The 22,336-nt window shown below is 44.6% G+C and overlaps 1 protein-coding gene across 1 annotated transcript in view; it reads left to right on the top strand.

The window, feature by feature from the left end:
- Window positions 1–18,880, top strand: part of LOC135047320 (protein lifeguard 1-like) — a 66,281-nt gene extending 47,401 nt beyond the window's left edge. The window contains 1 exon segment of the mRNA XM_063955439.1: window positions 17,911–18,880. Within this exon segment, the coding sequence (XP_063811509.1) occupies window positions 17,911–18,060 (150 nt within the window). The 3' untranslated portion in view covers window positions 18,061–18,880.
- Window positions 18,881–22,336: the final 3,456 nt, after the last annotated feature.

Genomic DNA, 22,336 nt, shown 5'->3' with positions numbered 1-22,336 from the left:
GAGGAAAAGAGACTGTGTTATATGTGCGAAGCAGGGAGGAAAAGAGACTGTGTTATATGTGCCAGGCCGGAAGCAGGGAGGTAAAGAGACTGTGTTATATGTGCCAGGCAGGGAGGAAAAGAGACTGTGTTATATGTGCGAAGCAGGGAGGAAAAGAGACTGTGTTATATGTGCGAAGCAGGGAGGAAAAGAGACTGTTTTATATGTGCGAAGCAGGGAGGAAAAGAGACTGTGTTATATGTGCGAAGCAGGGAGGAAAAGAGACTGTGTTATATGTGCGAAGCAGGGAGGAAAAGAGACTGTGTTATATGTGCGAAGCAGGGAGGAAAAGAGACTGTGTTATATGTGCCAGGCCGGAAGCAGGGAGGTAAAGAGACTGTGTTATATGTGCCAGGCAGGGAGGAAAAGAGACTGTGTTATATGTGCGAAGCAGGGAGGAAAAGAGACTGTGTTATATGTGCCAGGCCGGAAGCAGGGAGGTAAAGAGACTGTGTTATATGTGCCAGGCCGGAAGCAGGGAGGAAAAGAGACTGTGTTATATGTGCCAGGCAGGGAGGAAAAGAGACTCTGTTATATGTGTGAAGCAGGGAGGTAAAGAGACTGTGTTATATGTTCCAGGCCGGAAGCAGGGAGGAAAAGAGACTGTGTTATATGGGCCAGGCAGGAAGCAGGGAGGTAAAGAGACTGCGTTATATGTGCCAGGCAGGGAGGAAAGGAGGAAGCAGGGAGGAAAAGAGACTGTGTTATATGTGCCAGGCCGGAAGCAGGGAGGAAAAGAGACTGTGTTATATGTGCCAGGGCGGAAGCAGGGAGGAAAAGAGACTGTGTTATATGTGCCAGGCAGGAAGCAGGGAGGAAAAGAGACTGTGTTATATGTGCCTGGCAGGAAGCAGGGAGGAAAAGAGACTGTGTTATATGTGCCAGGCCGGAAGCAGGGAGGTAAAGAGACTGTGTTATATGTGCCAGGCAGGGAGGAAAAGAGACTGTGTTATATGTGTGAAGCAGGGAGGTAAAGAGACTGTGTTATATGTTCCAGGCCGGAAGCAGGGAGGTAAAGAGACTGTGTTATATGTGCCAGGCCGCAAGCAGGGAGGAAAAGAGACTGTGTTATATGTGCCAGGCAGGGAGGAAAAGAGACTGTGTTATATGTGTGAAGCAGGGAGGTAAAGAGACTGTTATATATTCCAGGCCGGAAGCAGAGAGGAAAAGAGACTGTGTTAAATGTGCCAGGCCGGAAGCAGGGAGGAAAAGAGACCGTGTTATATGTACCAGGCAGGGAGGAAAGGAGACTGTGTTATATGTGCCAGGCAGGAAGCAGGGAGGAAAAGAGACTGTGTTATATGTGCGAAGCAGGGAGGAAAAGAGACTGTGTTATATGTGCGAGGCCGGAAGCAGGGAGGTAAAGAGACTGTGTTATATGTGCCAGGCCGGAAGCAGGGAGGAAAAGAGACTGTGTTATATGTGCCAGGCAGGGAGGAAAAGAGACCGTGTTATATGTGTGAAGCAGGGAGGTAAAGAGACTGTGTTATATGTGCCAGGCAGGAAGCAGGGAGGAAAAGAGACTGTGTTATATGTGCCAGGCAGGAAGCAGGGAGGAAAAGAGACTGTGTTATTTGTGTGAAGCAGGGAGGAAAAGAGACTGTGTTATATGTGCCAGGCAGGAAGCAGGGAGGAAAAGAGACTGTGTGATATGTGCCAGGCAGGAAGCAGGCAGGAAAAGAGACTGTGTTATATGTGCCATGCAAGAAGCAGGGAGGAAAAGAGACTGTGTTATATGTGCCAGGCAGGAAGCAGGGAGGAAAAGAGACTGTGTTATATGTGCCAGGCAGGAAGCAGGGAGGAAAAGAGACTGTGTTATGTGCCAGGCAGGAAGCAGGGAGGAAAAGAGACTGTGTTATATGTGCCAGGCAGGGAGTAAAAGAGACTGTGTTATGTGCCAGGCAGGAAGCAGGCAAGACTGTGAGACTTTGCTACTATATGTGAGAGACACTTTGTGTTGCAGACTAGCTGCCAAGCAGTGAGAGAGTGGCCTGCATGGGGCCAGGCAGTGAGAGAGTGGCCTGCATGGGGCCAGGCAGTGAGAGAGTGGCCTGCACGGGGCCAGGCAGTGAGAGAGTGGCCTGCACGGGGCCAGGCAGTGAGAGAGTGGCCTGCACGGGGCCAGGCAGTGAGAGAGTGGCCTGCACGGGGCCAGGCAGTGAGAGAGTGGCCTGCACTGGGCCAGGCAGTGAGAGAGTGGCCTGCACAGGGCCAGGCAATGAGAGAGTGGCCTGCACGGGGCCAGGCAGTAGGCAGTGAGAGAGTGCCCTGCACGGGGCCAGGCAGTGAGAAAGTGGCCTGCACGGGGCCAGGCAGTAGGCAGTGAGAGAGTGGCCTGCACGGGCCCAGGCAGTAGGCAGTGAGAGAGTGGCCTGCACGGGGCCAGGCAGTGAGAGAGTGGCCTGCACGGGGCCAGGCAGTGAGAGAGTGGCCTGCACGGGGCCAGGCAGCGAGAGAGTGGCCTGCACGGGGCCAGGCAGTGAGAGAGGGGCCTGCACGGGGCCAGGCAGTGAGAGAGTGGCCTGCACGGGGCCAGGCAGTGAGAGAGTGGCCTGCACGGGGCCAGGCTGTTTCTTGTCTTTTGTTCATTTATGTTGAATGCTGACAGTAAAGCACCATTTCATTTATTCACCAGAAAATTTGTGTTTGGAACCAAATTTAAGCACCTAGAAACTGCACCAATACAGCCCTCTACTGGTCTAATTATCTCATATCACCACATGCACTTTATTGTGAACAGGAGGGCACTTTATTATATAGATAGAGGAGACCACGCTGTACGAGGGCACTTTATTATATAGATAGGAGACCATGCAGTGTACGAGGGCACTTTATTATACAGATAGGAGTCCATGCAGTGTACGAGGGCATTTATTATATAGATAGTAGACCATGCAGTGTATGAGGGCACTTTATTATACAGATAGGAGTCCATGCAGTGTACGAGGGCACTTATTATATAGATAGGAGTCCATGCAGTGTACGAGGGCATTTATTATATAGATAGGAGACCACGCAGTGTACGAGGGCATTTATTATATAGATAGGAGACCACGCAGTGTACAAGGGCATTTATTATATAGATAGGAGACCACGCAGTGTACGAGGGCACTTTATTATATAGATAGGAGACTACGCAGTGTACAAGGGCATTTATTATATAGATAGGAGACCATGCAGTGTATGAGGGCATTTATTATATAGATAGGAGTCCATGCAGTGTACCAGGGCATTTATTATATAGATAGGAGACCACGCAGTGTACGAGGGCACTTTATTATATAGATAGGAGACCACGCAGTGTACGAGGGCACTTTATTATATAGATAGGAGACCACGCAGTGTATGAGGGCATTTATTATATAGATAGGAGTCCATGCAGTGTACCAGGGCATTTATTATATAGATAGGAGTCCATGCAGTGTACAAGGGCATTTATTATATAGATAGGAGACCATGCAGTGTACGAGGGCATTTATTATATAGATAGGAGACCACACAGTGTACGAGGGCACTTTATTATATAGATAGGAGACCACGCAGTGTACGAGGGCACTTTATTATATAGATAGGAGACCACACAGTGTACGAGGGCACTTTATTATATCGATAGGAGACCACGCAGTGTACGAGGACACTTTATTATATAGATAGGAGACCATGCAGTGTACGAGGGCACTTTATTATATAGATAGGAGACCACGCAGTGTACGAGGATATTTATTATATAGATAGGAGACCACGCAGTGTACGAGGGCACTTTATTATATAGATAGGAGACCACGCAGTGTACGAGGGCACTTTATTATATAGATAGGAGACTACGCAGTGTACAAGGGCATTTATTATATAGATAGGAGACCATGCAGTGTACGAGGGCACTTTATTATATAGATAGGAGACCACGCAGTGCACGAGGGCACTTTATTATATAGATAGGAGACCACGCAGTGTACGAGGGCACTTTATTATATAGATAGGAGACCACGCAGTGTATGAGGGCATTTATTATATAGATAGGAGTCCATGCAGTGTACCAGGGCATTTATTATATAGATAGGAGTCCATGCAGTGTACAAGGGCATTTATTATATAGATAGGAGACCACGCAGTGTACGAGGGCATTTATTATATAGATAGGAGACCACGCAGTGTACCAGGGCATTTATTATATAGATAGGATACCACACAGTGTATGAGGGCATTTATTATATAGATAGGAGACCACACAGTGTACGAGGGCACTTTATTATATAGATAGGAGACCATGCAGTGTACGAGGGCACTTTATTATATAGATAGGAGTCCATGCAGTGTACCAGGGTATTTATTATATAGATAGGAGACCACGCAGTGTACGAGGGCACTTTATTATATAGATAGGAGACCACGCAGTGTACGAGGGCACTTTATTATATAGATAGGAGACCACGCAGTGTATGAGGGCATTTATTATATAGATAGGAGTCCATGCAGTGTACCAGGGCATTTATTATATAGATAGGAGTCCATGCAGTGTACAAGGGCATTTATTATATAGATAGGAGACCACGCAGTGTACGAGGGCATTTATTATATAGATAGGAGACCACGCAGTGTACCAGGGCATTTATTATATAGATAGGATACCACACAGTGTATGAGGGCATTTATTATATAGATAGGAGACCACACAGTGTACGAGGGCACTTTATTATATAGATAGGAGACCATGCAGTGTACGAGGGCACTTTATTATATAGATAGGATACCACGCAGTGTATGAGGGCATTTATTATATAGATAGGAGACCACACAGTGTACGAGGGCACTTTATTATATAGATAGGAGAACATGCAGTGTACGAGGGCACTTTATTATATAGATAGGAGACCACGCAGTGTACGAGGGCACTTTATTATATAGATAGGAGACCACGCAGTGTATGAGGGCACTTTATTATATAGATAGGAGACCACGCAGTGTACAAGGGCACTTTATTATATAGATAGGAGACCACGCAGTGTACGAGGGCACTTTATTATATAGATAGGAGACCACGCAGTGTATGAGGGCATTTATTATATAGATAGGAGACCACACAGTGTACGAGGGCACTTTATTATATAGATAGGAGACCACGCAGTGTACGAGGGCACTTTATTATATAGATAGGAGACCATGCAGTGTACGAGGGCACTTTATTATATAGATAGGAGACCACGCAGTGTACGAGGATATTTATTATATAGATAGGAGACCACGCAGTGTACGAGGGCACTTTATTATATAGATAGGAGACCACGCAGTGTACGAGGGCACTTTATTATATAGATAGGAGACTACGCAGTGTACAAGGGCATTTATTATATAGATAGGAGACCATGCAGTATATGAGGGCATTTATTATATAGATAGGAGTCCATGCAGTGTACCAGGGTATTTATTATATAGATAGGAGACCACGCAGTGTACGAGGGCACTTTATTATATAGATAGGAGACCACGCAGTGTACGAGGGCACTTTATTATATAGACAGGAGACCACGCAGTGTATGAGGGCATTTATTATATAGATAGGAGTCCATGCAGTGTACCAGGGCATTTATTATATAGATAGGAGTCCATGCAGTGTACGAGGGCACTTTATTATATAGATAGGAGACCACGCAGTGTACGAGGGCACTTTATTATATAGATAGGAGACCACGCAGTGTATGAGGGCATTTATTATATAGATAGGAGTCCATGCAGTGTACCAGGGCATTTATTATATAGATAGGAGTCCATGCAGTGTACAAGGGCATTTATTATATAGATAGGAGACCACGCAGTGTACGAGGGCATTTATTATATAGATAGGAGACCACGCAGTGTACCAGGGCATTTATTATATAGATAGGATACCACACAGTGTATGAGGGCATTTATTATATAGATAGGAGACCACACAGTGTACGAGGGCACTTTATTATATAGATAGGAGACCATGCAGTGTACGAGGGCACTTTATTATATAGATAGGAGTCCATGCAGTGTACCAGGGTATTTATTATATAGATAGGAGACCACGCAGTGTACGAGGGCACTTTATTATATAGATAGGAGACCACGCAGTGTACGAGGGCACTTTATTATATAGATAGGAGACCACGCAGTGTATGAGGGCATTTATTATATAGATAGGAGTCCATGCAGTGTACCAGGGCATTTATTATATAGATAGGAGTCCATGCAGTGTACAAGGGCATTTATTATATAGATAGGAGACCACGCAGTGTACGAGGGCATTTATTATATAGATAGGAGACCACGCAGTGTACCAGGGCATTTATTATATAGATAGGATACCACACAGTGTATGAGGGCATTTATTATATAGATAGGAGACCACACAGTGTACGAGGGCACTTTATTATATAGATAGGAGACCATGCAGTGTACGAGGGCACTTTATTATATAGATAGGATACCACGCAGTGTATGAGGGCATTTATTATATAGATAGGAGACCACACAGTGTACGAGGGCACTTTATTATATAGATAGGAGAACATGCAGTGTACGAGGGCACTTTATTATATAGATAGGAGACCACGCAGTGTACGAGGGCACTTTATTATATAGATAGGAGACCACGCAGTGTATGAGGGCACTTTATTATATAGATAGGAGACCACGCAGTGTACAAGGGCACTTTATTATATAGATAGGAGACCACGCAGTGTACGAGGGCACTTTATTATATAGATAGGAGACCACGCAGTGTATGAGGGCATTTATTATATAGATAGGAGACCACACAGTGTACGAGGGCACTTTATTATATAGATAGGAGACCACGCAGTGTACGAGGGCACTTTATTATATAGATAGGAGACCATGCAGTGTACGAGGGCACTTTATTATATAGATAGGAGACCACGCAGTGTACGAGGATATTTATTATATAGATAGGAGACCACGCAGTGTACGAGGGCACTTTATTATATAGATAGGAGACCACGCAGTGTACGAGGGCACTTTATTATATAGATAGGAGACTACGCAGTGTACAAGGGCATTTATTATATAGATAGGAGACCATGCAGTATATGAGGGCATTTATTATATAGATAGGAGTCCATGCAGTGTACCAGGGTATTTATTATATAGATAGGAGACCACGCAGTGTACGAGGGCACTTTATTATATAGATAGGAGACCACGCAGTGTACGAGGGCACTTTATTATATAGACAGGAGACCACGCAGTGTATGAGGGCATTTATTATATAGATAGGAGACCACACAGTGTACGAGGGCACTTTATTATATAGATAGGAGACCATGCAGTGTACGAGGGCACTTTATTATATAGATAGGAGACCACGCAGTGTACGAGGGCACTTTATTATATAGATAGGAGACCACGCAGTGTACGAGGGCACATTATTATATAGATAGGAGACCACGCAGTGTACGAGGGTATTTATTATATAGATAGGAGACCACGCAGTGTACGAGGGCACTTTATTATATAGATAGGAGACCACACAGTGTACGAGGGCACTTTATTATATAGATAGGAGACCACGCAGTGTACGAGGATATTTATTATATAGATAGGAGACCACGCAGTGTACGAGGGCACTTTATTATATAGATAGGAGACCACGCAGTGTACGAGGGTATTTATTATATAGATAGGAGACCACGCAGTGTACAAGGGCACTTTATTATATAGAAAGGAGACCACGCAGTGTACGAGGGCACTTTATTATATAGATAGGAGACCACGCAGTGTACGAGGGCACTTTATTATATAGATAGGAGACCACGCAGTGTACGAGGGCACTTTATTATATAGATAGGAGACCACGCAGTGTACGAGGGCACTTTATTATATAGATAGGAGACCACGCAGTGTATGAGGGCATTTATTATATAGATAGGAGACCACACAGTGTACGAGGGCATTTATTATATAGATAGGAGACCACGCTGTACGAGGGCACATTATTATATAGATAGGAGACCACGCTGTACGAGGGCACTTTATTATATACATAGGAGACCACGCAGTGTACGAGGGCATTTATTATATAGATAGGAGACCACACAGTGTACGAGGGCACTTAATTATATAGATAGGAGACCATGCAGTGTACGAGGGCACTTTATTATATAGATAGGAGACCACGCAGTGTACGAGGGCACTTTATTATATAGATAGGAGACCACGCAGTGTACGAGGGTATTTATTATATAGATAGGAGACCACGCAGTGTACGAGGGCACTTTATTATATAGATAGGAGACCACGCAGTGTACAAGGGCACTTTATTATATAGATAGGAGACCACGCAGTGTACGAGGGTATTTATTATATAGATAGGAGACCACGCAGTGTACGAGGGCACTTTATTATATAGATAGGAGACCACGCAGTGTACTAGGGCACTTTATTATATAGATAGGAGACCACGCAGTGTACGAGGGCACTTTATTATATAGATAGGAGACCACGCAGTGTACGAGGACACTTTATTATATAGATAGGAGACCACGCAGTGTACGAGGGCACTTTATTATATAGATAGGAGACCACGCAGTGTACGAGGATATTTATTATATAGATAGGAGACCACGCAGTGTACGAGGGCACTTTATTATATAGATAGGAGACCACGCAGTGCACGAGGGTATGTATTATATAGATAGGAGACCACGCAGTGTACGAGGGTATTTATTATATAGATAGGAGACCACGCAGTGTACGAGGGTATTTATTATATAGATAGGAGACCACGCAGTGTACGAGGGTATTTATTATATAGATAGGAGACCACGCAGTGTACGAGGGCACATTATTATATAGATAGGAGACCACGCAGTGTACGAGGGCACTTTATTATATAGATAGGAGACCACGCAGTGTACGAGGGTATTTATTATATAGATAGGAGACCACGCAGTGTACGAGGGTATTTATTATATAGATAGGAGACCACGCAGTGTACGAGGGCACTTTATTATATAGATAGGAGACCACGCAGTGTACGAGGGTATTTATTATATAGATAGGAGACCACGCAGTGTACGAGGGCACTTTATTATATAGATAGGAGACCACGCAGTGTACGAGGGTATTTATTATATAGATAGGAGACCACGCAGTGTACGAGGGCACTTTATTATATAGATAGGAGACCACGCAGTGTACGAGGGCACTTTATTATATAGATAGGAGACCATGCAGTGTACGAGGGTATTTATTATATAGATAGGAGACCACGCAGTGTACGAGGGCACTTTATTATATAGATAGGAGACCACGCAGTGCACGAGGGTATGTATTATATAGATAGGAGACCACGCAGTGTACGAGGGTATTTATTATATAGATAGGAGACCACGCAGTGTACGAGGGCACATTATTATATAGATAGGAGACCACGCAGTGTACGAGGGCACTTTATTATATAGATAGGAGACCACGCAGTGTACGAGGGTATTTATTATATAGATAGGAGACCACGCAGTGTACGAGGGCACATTATTATATAGATAGGAGACCACGCAGTGTACGAGGGCACTTTATTATATAGATAGGAGACCACGCGGTGTACCAGGGCATTTATTATATAGATAGGATACCACGCAGTGTATGAGGGCATTTATTATATAGATAGGAGACCACACAGTGTACGAGGGCACTTTATTATATAGATAGGAGACCACGCAGTGTACGAGGGCATTTATTATATAGATAGGAGACCACGCAGTGTACGAGGGCACTTTATTATATAGATAGGAGACCACGCAATGTACGAGGGCACTTTATTATATAGATAGGAGACCGCGCAGTGTACGAGGGCACTTTATTATATAGATAGGAGACCACGCAGTGTACGAGTGTATTTATTATTTAGATAGGAGACCACGCAGTGTACGAGGGCACTTTATTATATAGATAGGAGACCACGCAGTGTACGAGGGCACTTTATTATATAGATAGGAGACCACGCAGTGTACGAGGGTTTTTATTATATAGATAGGAGACCACGTAGTGTACGAGGGCACTTTATTATATAGATAGGAGACCACGCAGTGCACGAGGGTATGTATTATATAGATAGGAGACCACGCAGTGTACGAGGGTATTTATTATATAGATAAGAGAACACCCAGTGTACGAGGGCACTTTATTATATAGATAGGAGACCACGCAGTGTACGAGGGCACTTTATTATATAGATAGGAGACCACGCAGTGTACGAGGGTATTTATTATATAGATAGGAGACCACGCAGTGTACGAGGGTATTTATTATATAGATAGGAGACCACGCAGTGTACGAGGGCACTTTATTATATAGATAGGAGACCACGCAGTGTACGAGGGTATTTATTATATAGATAGGAGACCACGCAGTGTACGAGGGCACTTTATTATATAGATAGGAGACCACGCAGTGTACGAGGGTATTTATTATATAGATAGGAGACCACGCAGTGTACAAGGGCATTTATTATATAGATAGGAGACTACGCAGTGTACGAGGGTATTTATTATATACATAGGAGACCACGCAGTGTACGAGGGCACTTTATTATATAGATAGGAGACCACGCAGTGTACGAGGGTATTTATTATATAGATAGGAGACCACGCAGTGTACAAGGGCATTTATTATATAGATAGGAGACCACGCAGTGTACGAGGGTATTTATTATATACATAGGAGACCACGCAGTGTACGAGGGCATTTATTATATAGATAGGAGACCACGCAGTGTATGATGGCACTTTATTATATAGATAGGAGACCACGCAGTGTACGAGGGCACTTTATTATATAGATAGGAGACCACGCAGTGTACGAGGGCACTTTATTAGATAGATAGGAGACCATGCAGTGTACGAGGGCACTTTATTATATAGATAGGAGTCCATGCAGTGTACGAGGGCATTTATTATATAGATAGGAGACCACGCAGTGTACGAGGGCACGTTATTATATAGATAGGAGACCACGCAGTGTATGAGGGCACATTATTATATAGATAGGAGACCATGCAGTGTACGAGGGCATTTATTATATAGATAGGAGACCACGCAGTGTACGAGGGCACTTTATTATATAGATAGGAGACCACGCAGTGTATGAGGGCATTTATTATATAGATAGGAGACCACGCAGTGTACCAGGGCATTTATTATATAGATAGGATATCACGCAGTGTATGAGGGCATTTATTATATAGATAGGAGACCACACAGTGTACGAGGGCACTTTATTATATAGATAGGAGACCACGCAGTGTACGAGGGCATTTATTATATAGATAGGAGACCACGCAGTGTACGAGGGCACTTTATTATATAGATAGGAGACCACGCAGTGTACGAGGGCACTTTATTATATAGATAGGAGACCATGCAGTGTACGAGGGCACTTTATTATATAGATAGGAGACCACGCAGTGTACGAGGGCACTTTATTATATAGATAGGAGACCACGCAGTGTACGAGGGTACTTTATTATATAGATAGGAGACCACGCAGTGTACGAGGGTATTTATTATATAGATAGGAGACCACGCAGTGTACGAGGGCACTTTATTATATAGATAGGAGACCACGTAGTGTACGAGGGCACTTTATTATATAGATAGGAGACCACGCAGTGTACGAGGGTATTTATTATATAGATAGGAGACCACGCAGTGTACGAGGGCACTTTATTATATAGATAGGAGACCACGCAGTGTACGAGGGCACTTTATTATATAGATAGGAGACCACGCAGTGTACGAGGGTATTTATTATATAGATAGGAGACCACGCAGTGTACAAGGGCATTTATTATATAGATAGGAGACCACGCAGTGTACGAGGGTATTTATTATACACATAGGAGACCACGCAGTGTACGAGGGCATTTATTATATAGATAGGAGACCACGCAGTGTATGATGGCACTTTATTATACACATAGGAGACCACGCAGTGTACGAGGGCACTTTATTATATAGATAGGAGACCACGCAGTGTGCGAGGGCACTTTATTAGATAGATAGGAGACCACGCAGTGTACGAGGGCACTTTATTATATACATAGGAGACCACGCAGTGTACGAGGATATTTATTATATAGATAGGAGACCACGCAGTGTACGAGGACACTTTATTATATAGATAGGAGACCGCGCAGTGTACGAGGGCACTTTATTATATAGATAGGAGACCACGTAGTGTACGAGGGCACTTTATTATATAGATAGGAGACCACGCAGTGTACGAGGGTATTTATTATATAGATAGGAGACCACGCAGTGTGCGAGGGCACTTTATTAGATAGATAGGAGACCACGCAGTGTACGAGGGCACTTTATTATATACATAGGAGACCACGCAGTGTACGAGGATATTTATTATATAGATAGGAGACCACGCAGTGTACGAGGACACTTTATTATATAGATAGGAGACCACGCAGTGTACGAGGGCACTTTATTATATAGATAGGAGACCACGCAGTGTACGAGGGCACTTTATTATATAGATAGGAGACCACGCAGTGTACGAGGATATTTATTATATAGATAGGAGACCACGCAGTGTACGAGGGCACTTTATTATATAGATAGGAGACCACGCAGTGTACGAGGGTATTTATTATATAGATAGGAGACCACGCAGTGTACGAGGGCACTTTATTATATAGATAGGAGACCACGCAGTGTACGAGGGCATTTATTATATAGATAGGAGACCACGCAGTGTAAGAGGGCATTTATTATATAGATAGGAGACCACGCAGTGTACCAGGGCATTTATTATATAGATAGGATACCACGCAGTGTATGAGGGCATTTATTATATAGATAGGAGACCACACAGTGTACGAGGGCACTTTATTATATAGATAGGAGACCACGCAGTGTACGAGGGCATTTATTATATAGATAGGAGACCACGCAGTGTACGAGGTCACTTTATTATATAGATAGGAGACCATGCAGTGTACGAGGGCACTTTATTATATAGATAGGAGACCACGCAGTGTACGAGGGCACTTTATTATATAGATAGGAGACCACGCAGTGTACGAGGGTATTTATTATATAGATAGGAGACCACGCAGTGTACGAGGGCACTTTATTATATAGATAGGAGACCACGCAGTGTACGAGGGCACTTTATTATATAGATAGGAGACCATGCAGTGTACGAGGGTATTTATTATATAGATAGGAGACCACGCAGTGTACGAGGGCACTTTATTATATAGATAGGAGACCACGCAGTGCACGAGGGTATGTATTATATAGATAGGAGACCACGCAGTGTACGAGGGTATTTATTATATAGATAGGAGACCACGCAGTGTACGAGGGCACATTATTATATAGATAGGAGACCACGCAGTGTACGAGGGCACTTTATTATATAGATAGGAGACCACACAGTGTACGAGGGTATTTATTATATAGATAGGAGACCACGCAGTGTACGAGGGTATTTATTATATAGATAGGAGACCACGCAGTGTACGAGGGCACTTTATTATATAGATAGGAGACCACGCAGTCTACGAGGGTATTTATTATATAGATAGGAGACCACGCAGTGTACGAGGGCACTTTATTATATAGATAGGAGACCACGCAGTGTACGAGGATATTTATTATATAGATAGGAGACCACGCAGTGTACGAGGGCACTTTATTATATAGATAGGAGACCACGCAGTGTACGAGGGCACTTTATTATATAGATAGGAGACCACGCAGTGTACGAGGGCACATTATTATATAGATAGGAGACCACGCAGTGTACGAGGGCACTTTATTATATAGATAGGAGACCACGCAGTGTACGCGGGTATTTATTATATAGATAGGAGAGCACGCAGTGTACGAGGGCACTTTATTATATAGATAGGAGACCACGCAGTGTACGAGGGCATTTATTATATAGATAGGAGACCACGCAGTGTAAGAGGGCATTTATTATATAGATAGGAGACCACGCAGTGTACCAGGGCATTTATTATATAGATAGGAGACCACGCAGTGTACGAGGGCACTTTATTATATAGATAGGAGACCACGCAATGTACGAGGGCACTTTATTATATAGATAGACCGCGCAGTGTACGAGGGCACTTTATTATATAGATAGGAGACCACGCAGTGTACGAGGGTATTTATTATATAGATAGGAGACCACGCAGTGTACGAGGGCACTTTATTATATAGATAGGAGACCATGCAGTGTACGAGGGCACTTTATTATATAGATAGGAGACCACGCAGTGTACGAGGGTTTTTATTACATAGATAGGAGACCACGTAGTGTACGAGGGCACTTTATTATATAGATAGGATACCACGCAGTGTATGAGGGCATTTATTATATAGATAGGAGACCACACAGTGTACGAGGGCACTTTATTATATAGATAGGAGACCACGCAGTGTACGAGGGCATTTATTTTATAGATAGGAGACCACGCAGTGTACGAGGGCACTTTATTATATAGATAGGAGACCACGCAGTGTACGAGGGTATTTATTATATAGATAGGAGACCACGCAGTGTACGAGGGCACTTTATTATATAGATAGGAGACCATGCAGTGTACGAGGGTATTTATTATATAGATAGGAGACCACGCAGTGTACGAGGGCACTTTATTATATAGATAGGAGACCACGCAGTGTACGAGGGTATTTATTATATAGATAGGAGACCACGCAGTGTACGAGGGCACTTTATTATATAGATAGGAGACCACGCAGTGTACGAGGGTATTTATTATATAGATAGGAGACCACGCAGTGTACAAGGGCATTTATTATATAGATAGGAGACCACGCAGTGTACAAGGGTATTTATTATATAGATAGGAGACCACGCAGTGTACGAGGGCACATTATTATATAGAAAGGAGACCACGCAGTGTACGAGGGCACTTTATTATATAGATAGGAGACCACGCAGTGTACGAGGGCACATTATTATATAGATAGGAGACCACGCAGTGTACGAGGGCACATTATTATATAGATAGGAGACCATGCAGTGTACGAGGGCACTTTATTATATACATAGGAGACCACGCAGTGTACGAGGGCACATTATTATATAGATAGGAGACCACACAGTGTACGAGGGCACATTATTATATACATAGGAGACCACGCGGTGTACGAGGGCACTTTATTATATAGATAGGAGACCACGCAGTGTACGAGGGCACTTTATTATATAGATAGGAGACCACGCAGTTTACGAGGGCACATTATTATATAGATAGGAGACCACGCAGTGTACGAGGGCACATTATTATATAGATAGGAGACCACGCAGTGTACGAGGGCACTTTATTATATAGATAGGAGACCACGCAGTGTACGAGGGCACTTTATTATATACATAGGAGACCACGCAGTGTACGAAGGCACATTATTATATAGATAGGAGACCACGCAGTGTACGAGGGCACATTATTATATAGATAGGAGACCACGCAGTGTACGAGGGCACTTTATTATATAGATAGGAGACCACGCAGTGTACGAGGGCACTTTATTATATAGATAGGAGACCACGCAGTGTACGAGGGCACATTATTATATAGATAGGAGACCACGCAGTGTACGAGGGCACATTATTATATAGAAAGGAGACCACGCAGTGTACGAGGGCACTTTATTATATAGATAGGAGACCACGCAGTGTACGAGGGCACATTATTATATAGATAGGAGACCACGCAGTGTACGAGGGCACATTATTATATAGATAGGAGACCATGCAGTGTACGAGGGCACTTTATTATATACATAGGAGACCACGCAGTGTACGAGGGCACATTATTATATAGATAGGAGACCACACAGTGTACGAGGGCACATTATTATATACATAGGAGACCACGCGGTGTACGAGGGCACTTTATTATATAGATAGGAGACCACGCAGTGTACGAGGGCACTTTATTATATAGATAGGAGACCACGCAGTTTACGAGGGCACATTATTATATAGATAGGAGACCACGCAGTGTACGAGGGCACATTATTATATAGATAGGAGACCACGCAGTGTACGAGGGCACTTTATTATATAGATAGGAGAGCACGCAGTGTACGAGGGCACTTTATTATATACATAGGAGACCACGCAGTGTACGAAGGCACATTATTATATAGATAGGAGACCACGCAGTGTACAAGGGCACATTATTATATAGATAGGAGACCACGCAGTGTACGAGGGCACTTTATTATATAGATAGGAGACCACGCAGTGTACGAGGGCACTTTATTATATAGATAGGAGACCACGCAGTGTACGAGGGCACATTATTATATAGATAGGAGACCACGCAGTGTACGAGGGCACTTTATAATATACATAGGAGACCACGCAGTGTACGAGGGCACATTATTATATAGATAGGAGACCACGCAGTGTACGAGCGCACTTTATTATATACATAGGAGACCACGCAGTGTATGAGGGCACTTTATTATATAGATAGGAGACCACGCAGTGTATGAGGGCACATTATTATATAGATAGGAGACCATGCAGTGTACGAGGTCACATTATTATATAGATAGGAGACCACGCAGTGTACGAGGGCACTTTATTATATACATAGGAGACCACGCAGTGTATGAGGGCACATTATTATATAGATAGGAGACCACGCAGTGTACGAGGGCACATTATTATATAGATAGGAGTCCATGCAGCGTACGAGGGTATTTATTATATACATAGGAGACCACGCAGTGTATAAGGGCACATTATTATATAGATAGGAGACCATGCAGTGTACGAGGGCACATTATTATATAGATAGGAGACCACGCAGTGTACGAGGGCATTTATTATATAGATAGGAGACCACGCAGTGTACGAGGGTATTTATTATATAGATAGGAGAGCACGCAGTGTACGAGGGTATTTATTATATAGATAGGAGACCACGCAGTGTACAAGGGCACTTTATTATATAGATAGGAGAGCACGCAGTGTACGAGGGTATTTATTATATAGATAGGAGACCACGCAGTGTATGAGGGCACTTTATTATATAGATAGGAGACTACGCAGTGTACGAGGGCACTTTATTATATAGATAGGAGACCACGCAGTGTACGAGGGCACTTTATTATATAGATAGGAGACCACGCAGTGTACGAGGGCACATTATTATATAGATAGGAGACCACGCAGTGTACGAGGGCACTTTATTATATAGATAGGAGACCACGCAGTGTATGAGGGCACTTTATTATATAGATAGGAGACCACGCAGTGTACGAGGGTATTTATTATATAGATAGGAGACCATGCAGTGTACGAGGGCACGTTATTATATAGATAGGAGACCACGCAGTGTACGAGGGCACTTTATTATATAGATAGGAGACCACGCAGTGTATGAGGGCACTTTATTATATAGATAGGAGACCACGCAGTGTATGAGGGCTCTTTATTATATAGATAGGAGACCACGCAGTGTACCAGGGCACTTTATTATATAGATAGGAGACCACGCAGTGTATGAGGGCACTTTATTATAGAGATAGGAGACCACGCAGTGTATGAGGGCTCTTTATTATATAGATAGGAGACCACGCAGTGTATGAGGGCACTTTATTATATAGATAGGAGACCATGCAGTGTATGAGGGCACATTATTATATACATAGGAGTTTATGCAGTGTACGAGGGCACTTTGTTATATACATAGGAGTCTATGCAGTGTACCAGGGCACTTTGTCGTAGATAGGAGACCACATAAGAAGAGTATAACGGTCAGGACAGTAGACTTGTGAGGTGAGCAGCACTTTACGGATTCATTTGTCTCTTTCTCCCCAGTTTTTGGCGGTGGACACACAGATGATCCTGGGTAACAAGCAGTTATCTCTCAGCCCTGAGGAATATGTATTTGCTGCTCTCAATCTGTATACAGATATCATTAACATCTTCCTGTACATCCTGGCTATAATTGGCAAGGCCAAGGAGTGACCGGTGATCTGCTGCTTCAGGCCGGAGCCAGGATTCTCCTGCAGTATAAACTTCCAGTTGATATTTATATCCTCCCCCTCTGGTAGTGAATTTTGCCTGTTGAATGTTAATGCTTCTGGTATCTGTGACCGCTCTGCCCATCTGAGCCTGTAAGTGCTCCTCGTCTCTAGGTATTAGCCCTTAATACCTCCATCTACCACACAGCAATCACTAGCAGCACTTTACTGCACCCTATTCCAACCTGGACAGCGGCTGATTGCAGCCCTCGCCACATTCCTGATTCTGCCGTGTTTATTCCTCCTCTGGCATTTTTATAATGAGACCGTTGTCGCCCATTATTGCACATTTTCTATCCCTTAATGTGAATTCTCTGACCTCCAGTTGTACTATGGTGGATAAGGGCTGGAGATTTACCTCTGTACCCTGATTGCATGGATGGCTTTCCCGTAGGCGACACATGCAGTATATAGAGCATTATATAGTTCATATCTGGAATTAATGTATAATAAAGATTGTGTACATAGGGGGCAATTTAGTTCTCAGCGAAGTGCTAATGAACATACACAGCAATGTCCAACTGCGCACATTACTGCTTCCCCAACTGCGCACATTACTGCTTCCCCAACTGCGTACATTACTGCTTCTCCAACTGCGCACATTACTGCTTCCCCAACTGCGCACATTACTGCTTCCCCAACTGCGTACATTACTGCTTCCCCAACTGCGCACATTACTGCTTCCCCAACTGCGTACATTACTGCTTCTCCAACTGCGCACATTACTGCTTCTCCAACTGCGTACATTACTTCTTCTCCAACTGCGCACATTACTGCTTCTCCAACTGCGCACATTACTGCTTCTCCAACTGCGTACATTACTGCTTCCCCAACTGCGCACATTACTGCTTCTCCAACTGCGCACATTACTGCTTCTCCAACTGCGCACATTACTGCTTCCCCAACTGCGTACATTACTGCTTCTCCAACTGCGCACATTACTGCTTCTCCAACTGCGCACATTACTGCTTCTCCAACTGCGTACATTACTGCTTCCCCAACTGCGCACATTACTGCTTCTCCAACTGCGCACATTACTGCTTCTCCAACTGCGTACATTACTGCTTCCCCAACTGCGCACATTACTGCTTCTCCAACTGCGCACATTACTGCTTCTCCAACTGCGCACATTACTGCTTCCCCAACTGCGCACATTACTGCTTCCCCAACTGCGTACATTACTGCTTCCCCAACTGCGCACATTACTGCTTCCCCAACTGCGTACATTACTGCTTCTCCAACTGCGCACATTACTGCTTCTCCAACTGCGTACATTACTTCTTCTCCAACTGCGCACATTACTGCTTCTCCAACTGCGCACATTACTGCTTCTCCAACTGCGTACATTACTGCTTCCCCAACTGCGCACATTACTGCTTCTCCAACTGCGCACATTACTGCTTCTCCAACTGCGCACATTACTGCTTCCCCAACTGCGTACATTACTGCTTCTCCAACTGCGTACATTACTGCTTCTCCAACTGCGCACATTACTGCTTCCCCAACTGCGTACATTACTGCTTCTCCAACTGCGCACATTACTGCTTCTCCAACTGCGCACATTACTGCTTCTCCAACTGCGTACATTACTGCTTCTCCAACTGCGTACATTACTGCTTCTCCAACTGCGTACATTACTGCTTCTCCAACTGCGCACATTACTGCTTCTCCAACTGCGCACGTTACTGCTTCCCCAACTGCGCACGTTACTGCTTCCCCAACTGCGCACATTACTGCTTCCCCAACTGCGCACATTACTGCTTCTCCAACTGCGCACATTACTGCTTCCCCAACTGCGTACATTACTGCTTCTCCAACTGCGCACATTACTGCTTCTCCAACTGCGTACATTACTTCTTCTCCAACTGCGCACATTACTGCTTCCCCAACTGCGTACATTACTGCTTCCCCAACTGCGCACATTACTGCTTCTCCAACTGCGTACATTACTGCTTCTCCAACTGCGCACATTACTGCTTCTCCAACTGCGCACATTACTGCTTCCCCAACTGCGCACATTACTGCTTCCCCAACTGCGCACATTACTGCTTCCCCAACTGCGCACATTACTGCTTCTCCAACTGCGCACATTACTGCTTCCCCAACTGCGTACATTACTGCTTCTCCAACTGCGTACATTACTGCTTCCCCAACTGCGCACATTACTGCTTCCCCAACTGCGCACATTACTGCTTCCCCAACTGCGTACATTACTGCTTCTCCAACTGCGTACATTACTGCTTCTCCAACTGCGCACATTACTGCTTCCCCAACTGCGCACATTACTGCTTCCCCAACTGCGCACATTACTGCTTCTCCAACTGCGCACATTACTGCTTCTCCAACTGCGTACATTACTGCTTCCCCAACTGCGTACATTACTGCTTCTCCAACTGCGTACATTACTGCTTCTCCAACTGCGTACATTACTGCTTCTCCAACTGCGTACATTACTGCTTCTCCAACTGCGCACATTACTGCTTCCCCAACTGCGTACATTACTGCTTCTCCAACTGCGCACATTACTGCTTCCCCAACTGCGTACATTACTGCTTCTCCAACTGCGCACATTACTGCTTCTCCAACTGCGCACATTACTGCTTCCCCAACTGCGTACATTACTGCTTCCCCAACTGCGTACATTACTGCTTCTCCAACTGCGCACATTACTGCTTCCCCAACTGCGTACATTACTGCTTCCCCAACTGCGTACATTACTGCTTCCCCAACTGCGCACATTACTGCTTCTCCAACTGCGCACATTACTGCTTCTCCAACTGCGTACATTACTGCTTCTCCAACTGCGCACATTACTGCTTCTCCAACTGCGCACATTACTGCTTCCCCAACTGCGTACATTACTGCTTCTCCAACTGCGTACATTACTGCTTCTCCAACTGCGCACATTACTGCTTCTCCAACTGCGTACATTACTGCTTCTCCAACTGCGCACATTACTGCTTCCCCAACTGCGCACATTACTGCTTCCCCAACTGCGTACATTACTGCTTCTCCAACTGCGCACATTACTGCTTCCCCAACTGCGTACATTACTGCTTCTCCAACTGCGCACATTACTGCTTCTCCAACTGCGTACATTACTGCTTCCCCAACTGCGTACATTACTGCTTCCCCAACTGCGCACATTACTGCTTCTCCAACTGCGTACATTACTGCTTCTCCAACTGCGCACATTACTGCTTCCCCAACTGCGTACATTACTGCTTCTCCAACTGCGCACATTACTGCTTCTCCAACTGCGTACATTACTTCTTCTCCAACTGCGCACATTACTGCTTCCCCAACTGCGTACATTACTGCTTCTCCAACTGCGTACATTACTGCTTCTCCAACTGCGCACGTTACTGCTTCCCCAACTGCGTACATTACTGCTTCTCCAACTGCGTACATTACTGCTTCTCCAACTGCGCACATTACTGCTTCCCCAACTGCGTACATTACTGCTTCTCCAACTGCGCACATTACTGCTTCTCCAACTGCGTACATTACTTCTTCTCCAACTGCGCACATTACTGCTTCCCCAACTGCGTACATTACTGCTTCTCCAACTGCGTACATTACTGCTTCCCCAACTGCGCACATTACTGCTTCTCCAACTGCGTACATTACTGCTTCTCCAACTGCGCACATTACTGCTTCTCCAACTGCGCACATTACTGCTTCCCCAACTGCGCACATTACTGCTTCCCCAACTGCGCACATTACTGCTTCTCCAACTGCGCACATTACTGCTTCCCCAACTGCGTACATTACTGCTTCCCCAACTGCGCACATTACTGCTTCCCCAACTGCGCACATTACTGCTTCTCCAACTGCGCACATTACTGCTTCTCCAACTGCGCACATTACTGCTTCTCCAACTGCGTACATTACTGCTTCTCCAACTGCGCACCCAGCTGCGTACATTACTGCTTCCCCAACTGCGCACATTACTGCTTCCCCAACTGCGCACGTTACTGCTTCCCCAACTGCGTACATTACTGCTTCCCCAACTGCGCACATTACTGCTTCTCCAGCTGCGTACATTACTGCTTCCCCAACTGCGCACATTACTGCTTCCCCAACTGCGCACATTACTGCTTCCCCAACTGCGCACGTTACTGCTTCTCCAACTGCGCACGTTACTGCTTCCCCAACTGCGCACGTTACTGCTTCCCCAACTGCGCACGTTACTGCTTCTCCAACTGCGCACGTTACTG

The sequence above is a fragment of the Pseudophryne corroboree genome, unplaced genomic scaffold (genome assembly GCF_028390025.1).
Source record: "Pseudophryne corroboree isolate aPseCor3 unplaced genomic scaffold, aPseCor3.hap2 scaffold_926, whole genome shotgun sequence".
In the NCBI taxonomy this organism is placed as follows: Eukaryota; Metazoa; Chordata; class Amphibia; order Anura; family Myobatrachidae; genus Pseudophryne; species Pseudophryne corroboree.
This window is presented reverse-complemented; position numbering and strand designations above follow the sequence as displayed.